A 12,987-nucleotide genomic window follows, 5' to 3' on the forward strand; every position below is an offset into this window, starting at 1 on the left:
GGACACGTTACGTAAAGCCTACGTAACCCAATACCATCCACTGGCTTCCAGGTCGGAAGGCCACGCTGCGTAAAGCCTACGTAGCCCCCACGCGTACCACTGTCCTCGGGGAAGGGCACGTCACGTAAAGCCTACGTGACCCTGTACGTTTTCCTGTTCTCGGTAAAAGAAGAACACATGGTCGGAAGTTAGTCTAGTAAGTATCGTTAATGAGAAGCCCTCATTAACCAGGATGAACATGGGAAACCCCCACCTTTAGTACACACTAGTATGGGAAGCCCCCACTAGCTATACTTATGCACTATGTTATGAACTTACTTTCTGTGAACTCGCTCAACTAGTTTGTTGACTATTTGCTGCATGCCTTGCAGGACCTTAGGTACATTATGGAGCTTGCACAAGGAGGAGCAGGTCGTTGTGGGATTTGGATTCATGAAAGTTATTCGAACTTATAATTATTTTGAGATTTCATACTATGCTTCCGCTATTTAAACGATGTTTGGTTTTGGAACATCAATCATGTCATGATGATTTACATTGATTACTTTTACTATTAAATGCTATGTTTGATATGATTGATGGCTTGATCCTGGTCAGTCACGCCTCCGAGCGGTGGTACTCCGCGTGTGGATTTTGGGGGTGTGACACTTTCAACCTCACTTTCCCTAAATTTATCAATTCTATTTTTCAACAGGGATGTAATGCAATCATTACCTTATTTAAGATACCTTCAACTGCATCTTCTGATAAATCAACATTCATTTCACTCAAATGATAGCTTCAACTGCATCTTCAATCATGAACTATCTAAAGAAATGGATGAAATCATCCAAATATACCCAAAATAAAACTAATTAAACCATCCAATATTCTTGAGTACTCACCATTAATGTGATGACTAATATAAAATCAAACCTTAAAAGCATACAAATCATAATGAAATATGAAATCAGGTAGTTGTATAACAAATCATTATATTATATGAAAACAATAGCAAACAACATCAAACAATAATAGCAAACAACATCAAACAACAATAGCAAGTGACCAATCAATCAACCTCATAATCATATAGAAGCCTAAAAATAAAATGAAAATTAGAAAAGTGAACATCAAAACTGAACAGGAAACCTGACCAAAAATTAACCAAACACCTGATGTTGAATCCACTATAGATGTTGAATCCACTGTAGATGCTGAGCCACTGCTGTTACAAACAGATCATACCTCGGGAACTGGAAATTTAAAAGGATCGGCTTCAAAGGCTTCAACAATCGGAAGATTCAAATCTCAATCAAATGAAACCCTAATTTCAAAAAGAATAATCGGTGAACATATTCACAGATCAATAATCAACAGATGTTGTACTCATATCATCACCGTTAAGAAAAATCAACACAGATCTATAAACATACAAATCAAACCTCAAGATGAAAGAATCTTGTAAGAGAAACACCGCAGAACCCTTAGCCGGCGCCCCGTCTCTCGATCTATCTCTCGAACGAAACCCTAGCAATGGTTACATGAAAAGACCCAAAACACAAAGGATTAATATAAATAAGAGGAAATCATGGAAGTATTTCAATAAAAAAAAGAAGAACAAACCTTCTGAATGAAGATAATCGATGAACAAAAGAAGATTTTATGGTGGCGTCTGGAAGAAGATTAGGGTTTGGATGGAGAGAATGATCTCAATAATTGAAGGATGTAGGCCAAAATCTAATTTGAAGAGATGATAAAGGAAAGAAAATGAAACTGATGATGCCCTAATCAAGTGACACGTGGCCCAAATCACTTTCATTTATTATATATAATAGATAATAGATAATAGATTAACTAATATTAATATTAAAAGAAATTTATTAAACAAATATAAACAAAATTTATAAGGTTAAAGGAGAGAATGATATGTGACATTATTTGGAGTCTTTTATTATAAATTATATTAGATAATAGTTATTTTACATATTTTTAACATCATCCTTCTTGCACATTTCTTAAAGAATATGGAGCAGAAAATTAATTTCTAAAAGTTAAAGTACTAGAAGTGTAATTTCGTCAAAGCAATTTTCAATCTACTAAGGGTGTCCGGGGCGCCTGCGGGGAGGGGTGCGGTGAGTGTACTCCCCGATCGGGAACACCGCCACCGACCCCTCGGTGACCCAAATCGGGGAGTGGGGAGCGGGGAGGGTTCACCGTGTGAAACTTGAGTTTTTTTTTTCCTTGTGATACTTTTATAAAAATATTTATATAAAAAAAATAAAACCAAGTTCTTAAGAGAGGAGTGCCGCCATCAAATTGAGGGTGTGAAAAATTAAGTAGGGAGTTGACGTGACGCGTACTCATTGGGTGTGGGTATGTGGGTAAAAGAGGTGACTCCCCACCACTTAGTGCCTCTAAGAGCATTCACATCCTAACCATCAAATTATGTGAGGAGGGGTTTTTATATTATAAAGGGTATAAAAAGTGGTTGTGAGTAGAGGAGAGAGAAAATGTTACTGTTCATCTGTATATTTGGGGGGACACTGTTCACCCGTTATAATTTTTTAATATATTTTGAAAGTAGTTGTGAGTGGAAGTGAGAGAAAAAGGTAATGATAATATTATTTAATTGAAAGGAGAGAGAAAAAGTATTTGTTTTTAGTGAAAATATATTGATATATGAGTTGTTTTTTAGTGAAATGTATGTATAATTTGATGGATTGGATGTGAATGCTCTTACACCCTAAAAACCAAACAAATATGAAATCGTACTCTGAACCCAATGACAGGAAGGGGAACACCCCACCAGTTAATATGAACACCAGTTTGTCATCTCTAAAATCCTTACTAGACAAATGCAGCAAACACGAGAATCTCATCACCCAAATCCACGCTATCGCCATAACCTCAGGCCTCTTCCACACCCACCAAATCATCGCCTGCAAGCTCCTCAACACATACGCCAAACAACTCAACAACCCAACTAAAGCCCACAAAACATTCTATCAAATCCATAACCCAGACATAATCTCATGGACCTGTCTAATGTCCCTACATTTACACGCCCAACAACCCTTCAAAACACTCTCATTGTTCTCCGACATGATCACGTCAACCGGGTTCAACCCAGATGGCCATTGCATCCTGGCTGCACTTTCCGCTTGTGGCTCGGTTAAGAATTTCTTGATGGGGAAGATGCTTCATGGGATGGTGGTAAGATATGAGTTGGATGGTGAAAAGGTTATTGTTTCGAATGCATTGATCGATTTGTATAGTCGAGTTGGGCGGGTGGATTTGGGTAGGAAGGTGTTTGAGATGATGGGTGTCAAGGATGTTGCTTCTTGGACCAGTTTGGTTAATGGGTATGTGTTGTGTGGGGACCTTGTAGCTGCGGGTCAGGTGTTCGATGAAATGCCTGAGAGAAATGTTGTTTCGTGGACTGCTATGATTGTGGGGTATGTTCGTGGTAAGGATGTTGTTCGTGGGTTGAAACTGTTTAGGGAGATGAGGATGGAAGGTGGTGGGGAAAATCGGCCGACTTCTATTACTGTTGTTGCTGTTCTTTCGGGTTGTGCTGATGTTGGTGCTCTTGATTTTGGTGGAGCGGTGCACGCGTATGTTAATAAGGTGGCGGATCTTGTTACGGATGTCTCAGTTAATAATGCGTTGATAGATATGTACGCGAAAGGCGGAAGCCTTGAGTTTGCGAGAAAAGTTTTCAGCAAAATGAGTAAAAAAGACGTTTTTTCTTGGACGAGTTTGATTTCAGGCTTGGCGCTGCACGGTGAAGGGAGGGCGGCAGTAGAAGTCTTTAATGATATGACGTGTACCAAGTTATTTCCGAATGAGATTACATTTCTGTCGGTTCTATCAGCTTGCAGTCATGGAGGACTAATTAAAGAAGGGCGATTTATATTCGACACGATGGTTCATACTTACGGTGTTAAACCGACAATTAAACACTACGGGTGTATGATGGATCTTTTTTGTCGGGCAGGGCATATAACCGAAGCAATGGAGTTGATCAAGAAAATGCCTATGAAACCGGATGCGGTTATTTGGAGGTCGGTTTTAAGTGCCTGTTTGATAAAACAAGACCTGCAATTAGCTGAAACAGCAGCAAAGAAAGTAGTCGAGTTAGAACCAAATGACGATGGTGTGTACATGCTTCTTTGGAACCTGTATCGGTTAACCAACAAGTGGGAAGATGCATTAACGACGAGGAAGCTGATGAGAAATCGGAATATTAAGAAACAACCCGGGTGTAGTTGGATTGAGATCAATGGTCTTGTTCATGAATTTACTGCAGATGGCACCATGGATCAACTTGCCATTGATATGCAGACTTTATTAGAAGTTTTAAATGGTCAATCAAGATTGGTTCATGATGTGTTTATACTTTGATATATTAAATTCAATATCATGTAAGTTTATGGATTGGAATATTGTAATTGAAAGTGTTTGGCGATTTGATTTCGGGTGCAAAGACAAAAAAAATAATGGCCATCGACTCCAAGGATCAAATATTACTCATCGGTATCAACATACACAAGAACCATTCATGTAATTAACTCTAATCATAATCTTAATGTGTTCTCAAAAGGGAAGTCATGTCATGAAATGTGTAGGAAATCATCATCATTCATATAATTACTCAAGTGCTCTTGAGTTTAACAAGTTAAATCGTACACTTGATATCAAATCCTGCATCATTTGAATGAATGTCCAAAACAAATGTCTGAAAATTTAAATCTAATGTCACAAAATCATACAATTAAGGTTTAATTGAACCAACTATAATCATGTGTGTGTTTGTATGATCCATGGCTGCATTTGTAACCCTGAAACGACTAGCGTACAGTCTTGTGACCCCCATTTGTATCTATGGGTGAACATCGGTTCATTATTTTTTTTTTTTTTTTTTTTTTTGAGTGGCAAACCCACTAATTCTACTCCTAAACCTCCACCTTTCATCCACAATGGGACTAGAACCCTCAACCTCATGGGGAGGGACACCTTTCCAACACACATTGGTATCACTACGATACAAGACTTTTGGTATCGGTTCGTTTCTTACCAGCCTATATACAAATAACGTAGCTTATAAGCTCTTAGGGCTTATTTCTGAACTTTTTCTTTTAACAGTGAGAAGCCATCATCAGAATACTCAGTGCCCCACCAAATAAACGAGGTAAAACACAACTTGCACTAGCGGTCTAGACTATGCATGTACACTAGTCAAAAGACAAGTTAACATCGGATGCATCTTCCAACCTCGAAAACAATATTATTTCACCCAACACTTTGTATATATTTTCAGATTTCGGGTGTGATTTATCAGCAACCAAGAACTCATGAAACTCGCCCTCCACTTCTATAGAACTTCGACCCGGAGTTTTCTTAACACCGTTCCCTCTCATCATACTTCTAACATTTTTTACTTCATCCCATTCACATCTAGTAGCACATAAACTCTCCATAAGCACATAAATACCACTATCATTTGGATCTAAATTTATGAGTTTTTCAGTAGCAAGTTTACCGAGATCAAGATTGTTGTGCATCCTGCAGGCGTTAAGAATTGCACCCCAAACAGCTTTATCAGGTTCCATCGGCATTTCCGTTATCAGTCCATAAGCTTCGTCCAAAAGCCCACTTCTTCCAAGTAAATCGATCATGCATGCATAATGTTCAACTGTTGGTTTTAACCCGTAATTGTTCTCAATCTCTTTGAAGTAACGTCTTCCTTGAGCGAGTAAACCTCCATGACTACAAGCTGATAGCACACCGACAAATGTGATCTCGTCGGGTTTGTATCCCATTTCTCGCATTTGTTTAAAAACATTAAGGGCTTTCACTGCATGCCCATGGGAAGCAAAACCGACAATCATGGAGTTCCAAGATACTAAATCTTTATCTTGCATTTTATTAAAGAGCTCTACCGCTGCATCAATGTTCCCACACTTGGCATACATGTCTATAAACGCATTTCCTAGTGTTACCGTAAGATGAATACGTGTTCGCGTGAAGTAATTAGAGTACAACCATTGACCTAAATCCAAGCAACCCGATTGAGCACAAGCAGAGAGCACACATACTAAAGTGCTCTCTAAAGGAACCAAACCTGCATTTTCCATTTCATAAAAGACTTCTAGAGCTTCCTTTGGTTTATTGTTTTGAGAATAGCCTGCGATCATCGCATTCCACGATACAATATTTCTCTCAGGCATTTCATCGAACACCTTCCTTGCCATAACCAAGTCCCCATTCTTAGCATACCCGTTAATCATACTCGTCCACGAGAAAACATCCCGGATTCTCATACTCTCAAAAATCTCTATTGCAGTAACCAAAGATCCGCATTTAACATACATATCCAACACCGAATTCATCAAATTAAGACTCATGTTAACATTCATCCTTTTAACATAATCATGAACCGACTTCCCCAACTCCAAATCCCCTTTCTGCGAACACGCAGAAAACACGGCGATCATCGTGATCTCATTAGGCTCAACCCCACTACCTTTCATCAATTCAAAAACTCGCAACCCCTCATCCGACATCCCTTGCTTCACATACCCATTAATCAAACTAGTCCAACAAACAACATCTCTCTCAGGACTTTCATCGAAAACCTTGCGTGCACAACCCAACCGCCCTCTCTCCCCATAAAAATGAACCAACCCATTCCGCACAACCAAATCCCAACAAAATCCCACTTTCCAAATCAAACAATGCACCGATTCCCCAACCCCTAAACCCTCACACGCCTTCAAACCAAACACAAAGCTCCTCCGGTCCAATTCGACACACTTCCGAACCATTAAACGAAACAAAGACAAACCTTTTACGTGCAATTGTGATTTTAAATACCCTCTGATCATGATATTCCACATGTAAACGTTGGGGTTAGGGAACTGGTTAAACAGGCGTTGAGCATAAGGTAGGTCTCCTGTTTCGGATAATGCACAGAAGGTTAAGAGTCTGCTTAATGGGAATACATGAAAAATGAGGCCTGTTCGTGTCATTTGTGCATGAATTTGCTTCAACATGGGCATTGAATTGCATGATTCTATAGCCAATAGAGTTGGGTTTTTGATGAGGAGAGTGGTTTGTGAAGAATTCCATGTGGGTCTAGATAGGGTGGAGAATGAAGTATGGAAAGGAGGGAGTTTCATGTGTGTGTCAATCACTTTGAGAATATGTGTTCCGCTTAGTAACTGGTGCAAAGGTTATAAGGCTATAGGGTGGTGTGGTGCGCTCATTACCCTCTACATTAGTGTCATTAGGGAGGGCCTGAGTGTGGGCGGAGAGGACCACCGGCCAGGGCCCGTGATTTCGAGGAGATGTTACAGATTCGGAAGGTGTAATTGGTGGTTATTGTTGATGGTGTTGAACGAGCGGTGGATCTGGTGGTGAAACATATTGAGTTTACTAGCGACTCTAGTGTTCTTATCCGTTTTGGGTTGGAACATATTGAGTTTACTAGCTACTCTAGTGTTCTTATCCGTGAGAGCCTCAACGATTAAGGAAAATTGTGAAACATAAGTATTTGCATTTATGGCGTACCATTGTCTGGAGTTGAAACCGCTACCCTAATGAGTCAGTGGCGGAGCTTGAACTAAAAATCAGTGGGGGCTAGACTCGCAAAATCTAAATCAGTGGGTGCCGAACCCTTAAAAATCCAGTATTTTACACTAAAGAAAAAATTTGGAAATTTTTGGTAAAATTTACACTACGAGCGAAAAAATTGAGAGGGGTGTGGACACCCACGGGCCACCAAGATGCTCCGCCACTGTCTATGACATGACAAAGTTGTAATGACTTGTATCAATAATAAGACAAAGTGGCTAGCCCTCAGTAACCGAAGGCTTCACAAGACGATCTCGTGACAAGTGGTAATAGAGTGGGTCCAACACTCATACGAAGTTGGGATGTTTGTTTATCTCAAAAGTTCTTAAATGGTAGCAAATAATGATGGTGAGATCGAGACTAGTAGTGAAGGTGTTGAGGGCTCAGTGAAAGTTAGGTGATGTGTGAATTTTTTCAAAGACGTAGAAACACTATAAAGCATAGACTTTTGTTCTCCGTATATTGTCAAATTGACATGTAATCGTAGAAAAATTTGCTTGCTCGACTAATCCATTGCAAAAAGTCAAAGGGGAAAGACAAAGTGGTCATGACGTCGAGGATACCAACGTGGTTGTGTAAGCCAAGAATTCACATTGGTGGATAGCTCCACTAAGCTGACCGGATGGACAAAACTGGTTGTAGTAAACTAGAACTGAGGGATCACAAGAAAGAGTAATTGACCAATCTAAGGGAAAGATTGAAAACAACAAAACGATATGTGGTGATAAAAGGTCTCTACATTGATATTGATATGCCAATAAGTGTCACTTTATTTAAGAAGTCAAAGTGAAGCCAAATATCAAGACGCTACCACATATGTGCAGCAATAATACACGAGGACTTACATGTTTTATTGGTCGGAGAATGTGACGAGCCAAATATTTGAAGATCGCATCTACTTATTTGTGTTGAAACACTTTTAAGTTTACTGGTTACTCCTATGTTCTCATCTGGAAGAGCCTTAACCATTAAGAAAAGTCATGCAACATAAATGCTTACATTTCCAACGTACCACTAGTCGGGAGTTAAATCTACTCCTCAGTCATGAGGGGACGAAACTCGTGACCCATTTTTTTATGACCTACAATATATATTATATTATAATGCGTGAGGGGGGAGGGAGGATTTTAAGATATCCAAAAGTTAAAACTTTTTTTTAGTTTAATGCATAAGGTACAACCCTAAACTAAGGTTTCAAACACTAACTACACTGTAATCTCATCATCTTAATAGCACTTTAATTCCCTCATCTTTAACCAAATTATATATAATTAATTAGTAGTTACACTTTATCCCTCTTATAAAGGGATCATAACTTTTACGTACGTTAATTTTTGTTTCAAATTACACCATAAAAATGATCATTTTATTCTATTTAATTTAGTATAGTATTGTTATAATTGTTTTGATTAAAAAAATCGTTAACCAAAGCCAAACCGAGAATAAAGGAAACCAAACCAAATAACCAAAAACCAATTATCGACTTTTTTTTTTACTCCCGTTTAACCAAAATTGATCGAACCAAACCGAACAATTCATATTTTTGTATAAGTCAATAAAAGTTGTTTTATAAGCCATCCAAACACCCTTCCTTCCATCCTTCCGTCCTTGTAAAACCTAAACTCCATTTTGAGAGAACAAGTCTTGATACACAATGCAGAGATGGTGCTCCAAGCTCCGATCACTCGCCCTCCTCCGCACATCCTCTTCACCGTCTCCTAAATCTCAGCCACTTGTCCTCCACCACCACCGCCGTCTCTTCCATTCAAATCACCTCACCAAAACCCTAATCATTTCCCGACCACCCCTTCTTCCGTCTACATTACCAGTTACGGCAACCTCCAATCTCCCTTCCTCTCTTCCTGCTGTAAGTCACAAAAGATCTATGCTTTGCCTTTGGATATCACAACTTGTTATTTTCCATGGATATATTTGTTCTGAATTAGTAGATGTGTTCCTGTTGTATCTTGTAACTTAAGGAGTCAATTATAATTCTGATGATAATAGTATGTTCTGCTAATTATATTGGAAGCTAAACTGTGTCTTCTTGTTTATTGACTTCCTCTATATGTAGTTGATGCAAGTGCGCTATCTTACTCTGAAGCAAAGGAAGAGGAAGCTAAAGTGTAGGCAACCACCTTCCCCAGTCGTCTCCAAGTTGAAAAAAATCAAAATGAAATCTTATTCGTATGTACCCTTTTTTCTTTTTTCAACTTTTAAATGCTTGTACTTATTTCTGGGATTTACTCAGGTCTTTCAAGGGACGATTTAGGACTATGAAAGATGGCCAGATTAGGCGCTGGAAGGAAGGCAAACGACATAATGCTCATCAAAAGGCATGTTTTTATTTTTCTCTCCTTTCATTTTTCATGGTATTAGAATTATTAACTACTACAAATAATATATCAACAATGACATGTTTTTACCTACTTCAGTTTCGTTATCGTCAAATACCTTATGCTATCTCTTTCGCACACAAATCGCCTTCTGTTGGTATATAGTTAATTTGGTGGCTGGCTGTTACTTGAATGACCTGTTAACTTTGATCTTAGCTACACACATTATATCCATACCATCTTATATATGTACAAAGAATAAGTTGTAGGCCTGCTATCTGATATTAGTAGCATTTTAAATTTATTTGCTTAACTTCTGCTACAAATTTAAGGATGGTGATCGCTCCTAAATTTGATGGAAATTGTTAATGTGGGTTATGCTTTACGTTATCATTCCCTTACCTGTAAGAGATGCCCAAACAAGCACCGTTTTAAAAGATGTAGATGCGCTTTATTCACTAGTCAATAAGTCAAATATGTGTACATGTGTTATCTTCTGCAGTTTAGAATCATATTTGGTATTTGAGTTGTGGTTGTCTTTGCAAGTTATCTTGTAGAAATCTGAAAGGATGACAAACCCTTCTGAAACCTTAATTTTATGTGAAAGTAAATCTTCATCTTTAGTCAAAACTTATATGAGATGTGTTGACTTATGTACCACAAATATCAATTGTTTTAGGAGTTTATTTTTTTTCTATTTTCAAGGGTTCAATCACTAATTCACTACACAAGCAAGATGATTTAAGAACACAGACTAGTCATGAGCCCGCCCTGTAACTGCCAGTTTGGGGTCTTTAGAAGCGTTGGCAAAGTGTGTTGTTTTTATCTTAAACAAGCCATGTTCAATACGATGTGTTTAACACAACTATGTAACCCAAAAAAGACACTTTTAACTAAACGTGTTATCTTCTGTTCTCAAACACTAATACGGACATGTTTAGCAAGTGGGTTACACACCTAGTTGTAGTTATGATTATTGACATGACTCCTTGAACACGTTTTAGATATAGTAAGACACAATCAATATGATTAATAGAAGGTATAATCCTCTTTTAATTACAGTATGTTCAGTTATTTACAAAACTACATCATATTGATAAAGGGGATCATAAACATGTAATGTCATACTATTAACCTTTTTTAACATAATAAGTTAAACTCGTCATGCGTGGCATAAACGGGTTAAGCAGGTTGAGCTCCTTGGACATGTTTATAATCATGTCATCAATGCGTCGACCAATGTATGACCCGTTTTCGTTTATCCCAAACACTTGCACATTTATCATCGTATTAAGTCATGCCATATTAACCGGTCGTGTCGTAAATTGCAATGCTCTTGAGGAATCTTTATATATAAATTAGAATCTTAGATGCTTTGTGGCAGAAAAGTTTTGTACAGTGGTTCTGATTGTAGAATCTTCTTTTTTGCATTTATAATTCTCAAAGATCAGTATTACATAACTGAAAGCAATTAATTTATGCATTATGTCACATTTAAGTGGAAAATATTGTCTTAATTTATTTGTGATTCTAGTTTGAATCAAACCAATAGGAAAAGCTAGTTATGGTTAATGAGTCATGAGATTGATGCGAATGCATTTCTTTTTGCAGTCAAAGATCGCAAAACGTCGAGGCCGACTACCTGCCGTAGTCCCGGTAGCATATGCTAAAGTGATGAAGAAGCTCAACTTCTGCGGTTAAGTTATCAGCAGCAGCACAAGGCAAGGCAAGGCAAGCCATTTTCTAGTTTTTCAAACCTTTTAGTCATAAAATCTGGAAAGATTCAATCAATCTCGCATTTTGAATTTGAGACATTAACATAGATGATAATATTGTTTTCCATCATTGTTTGTTGCTGCTTACTCTTGAATTGTCATGAAAGCTACATGTTATCCAAGAAATCAAATAGAAACACACAGTTTGATTAATAAGACACCAACATCACAGACAGTAGAAACCCAACATTTTTTTGTACTCGACTTCTTAGCACGTCAGCTTCGATAGAATCAAATAAGATCCAAGTGTGGCATCAAAAATATCAAAAGGTCTTCGATCTACATAAACTACACAAATGGGAATTGAATGTCTGTAGATGTGTGATTTAAATACGCGATTCATACTTTGAGAAAAAAAAAATGCTTGAAAATTGTACGTTTGATTTGACGAATTTATTAAAAAAAAAAAGTGTAATTTTCGTGCCTTATCAAATTCGAGACGGAAATGGGAAGGTCTCAGTTAGCCTAGTTCATCCTTTATCAAATTCGAGACGGAAATAACTAATATCTGAATATTCCGAACTTCTGTTATTCGTTAAGAAGATCCGGAACTCTGCTAATGAATTTCAAATAACCTAAATTCCATTAGGCTATGTGATCTACTCTTCCCTAATCCCTAGGTACACTTCTCATCCCTCATCTCTACCACTCAACCTATGTTATACCTTCTTTCACTTTTTTTTTTTTTTTTTAACATTAAACAAAGACGGAGAAAAAAGAGAGCGAGATGACAGAAAAAGATGAACTGAGAGGTTGGGTTTTTTTTAAGGACGCTCATCAAATAACGTTTCTGTATATGAATTCTGGTTGAAAATTCACATCATAAATGGTTAGTGTTCTTACAAAGAAGACCTTTTTCGAACTCAACAATAATGAAATAATGGATATGTGAAATCTTTGACCTGTAGTTACAAAGAAAGCTAGCAATCAATATTATGTTGAAGGTGACACGATCTTACGAGACAACCCGGCCCTTTATCGTCCGGTCTCAATGACGATGGCAATATGAAACCTAACACCTTTGATTAAAGAGGATAAAAAAAGTATTAGAGTAAACCTGCCACAACTAAAGAATTCGAGCATACAAGTAGTAATCTTGCAAAACCCAGGTTGATTCCATTACTAAAATAACAAAAGGAAATGAATAATCCTTCAAAAATATGTCAATTGAAATATTTTAATCTTAGTCTTTTATTACAAAACCTCCTAAATATGTGTAAAATTTTGAAATCAATGCATCAGAAATTCATTTTTCAAAC

General features: G+C 37.6%; 3 protein-coding genes across 3 annotated transcripts; 2 read left to right on the forward strand and 1 right to left on the reverse strand.

The window, feature by feature from the left end:
• The first annotated feature begins 2,741 nt into the window (after positions 1–2,741).
• Positions 2,742–4,468, forward strand: LOC110916168 (pentatricopeptide repeat-containing protein At2g20540). Its single transcript, XM_022160919.2, has one exon. The coding sequence runs from the start codon at positions 2,743–2,745 to the stop codon at positions 4,384–4,386; it is 1,644 nt and encodes a 547-aa protein (XP_022016611.1). The 5' UTR covers position 2,742; the 3' UTR covers positions 4,387–4,468.
• A 137-nt stretch (positions 4,469–4,605) lies between these two features.
• Positions 4,606–7,419, reverse strand: LOC110916167 (pentatricopeptide repeat-containing protein At2g22410, mitochondrial). Its single transcript, XM_022160917.2, has one exon. The coding sequence runs from the start codon at positions 7,161–7,163 to the stop codon at positions 5,217–5,219; it is 1,947 nt and encodes a 648-aa protein (XP_022016609.1). The 5' UTR covers positions 7,164–7,419; the 3' UTR covers positions 4,606–5,216.
• Positions 7,420–9,198: 1,779 nt separating this feature from the next.
• Positions 9,199–11,881, forward strand: LOC110916238. Its single transcript, XM_022160983.2, has 4 exons — positions 9,199–9,484; positions 9,692–9,804; positions 9,869–9,953; positions 11,565–11,881. The coding sequence occupies exons 1-4, from the start codon at positions 9,272–9,274 to the stop codon at positions 11,652–11,654; spliced, it is 501 nt and encodes a 166-aa protein (XP_022016675.1). The 5' UTR covers positions 9,199–9,271; the 3' UTR covers positions 11,655–11,881.
• Positions 11,882–12,987: the final 1,106 nt, after the last annotated feature.

Source organism: Helianthus annuus, chromosome 16, assembly GCF_002127325.2.
Source record: "Helianthus annuus cultivar XRQ/B chromosome 16, HanXRQr2.0-SUNRISE, whole genome shotgun sequence".
Classification (NCBI taxonomy): Eukaryota; Viridiplantae; Streptophyta; class Magnoliopsida; order Asterales; family Asteraceae; genus Helianthus; species Helianthus annuus.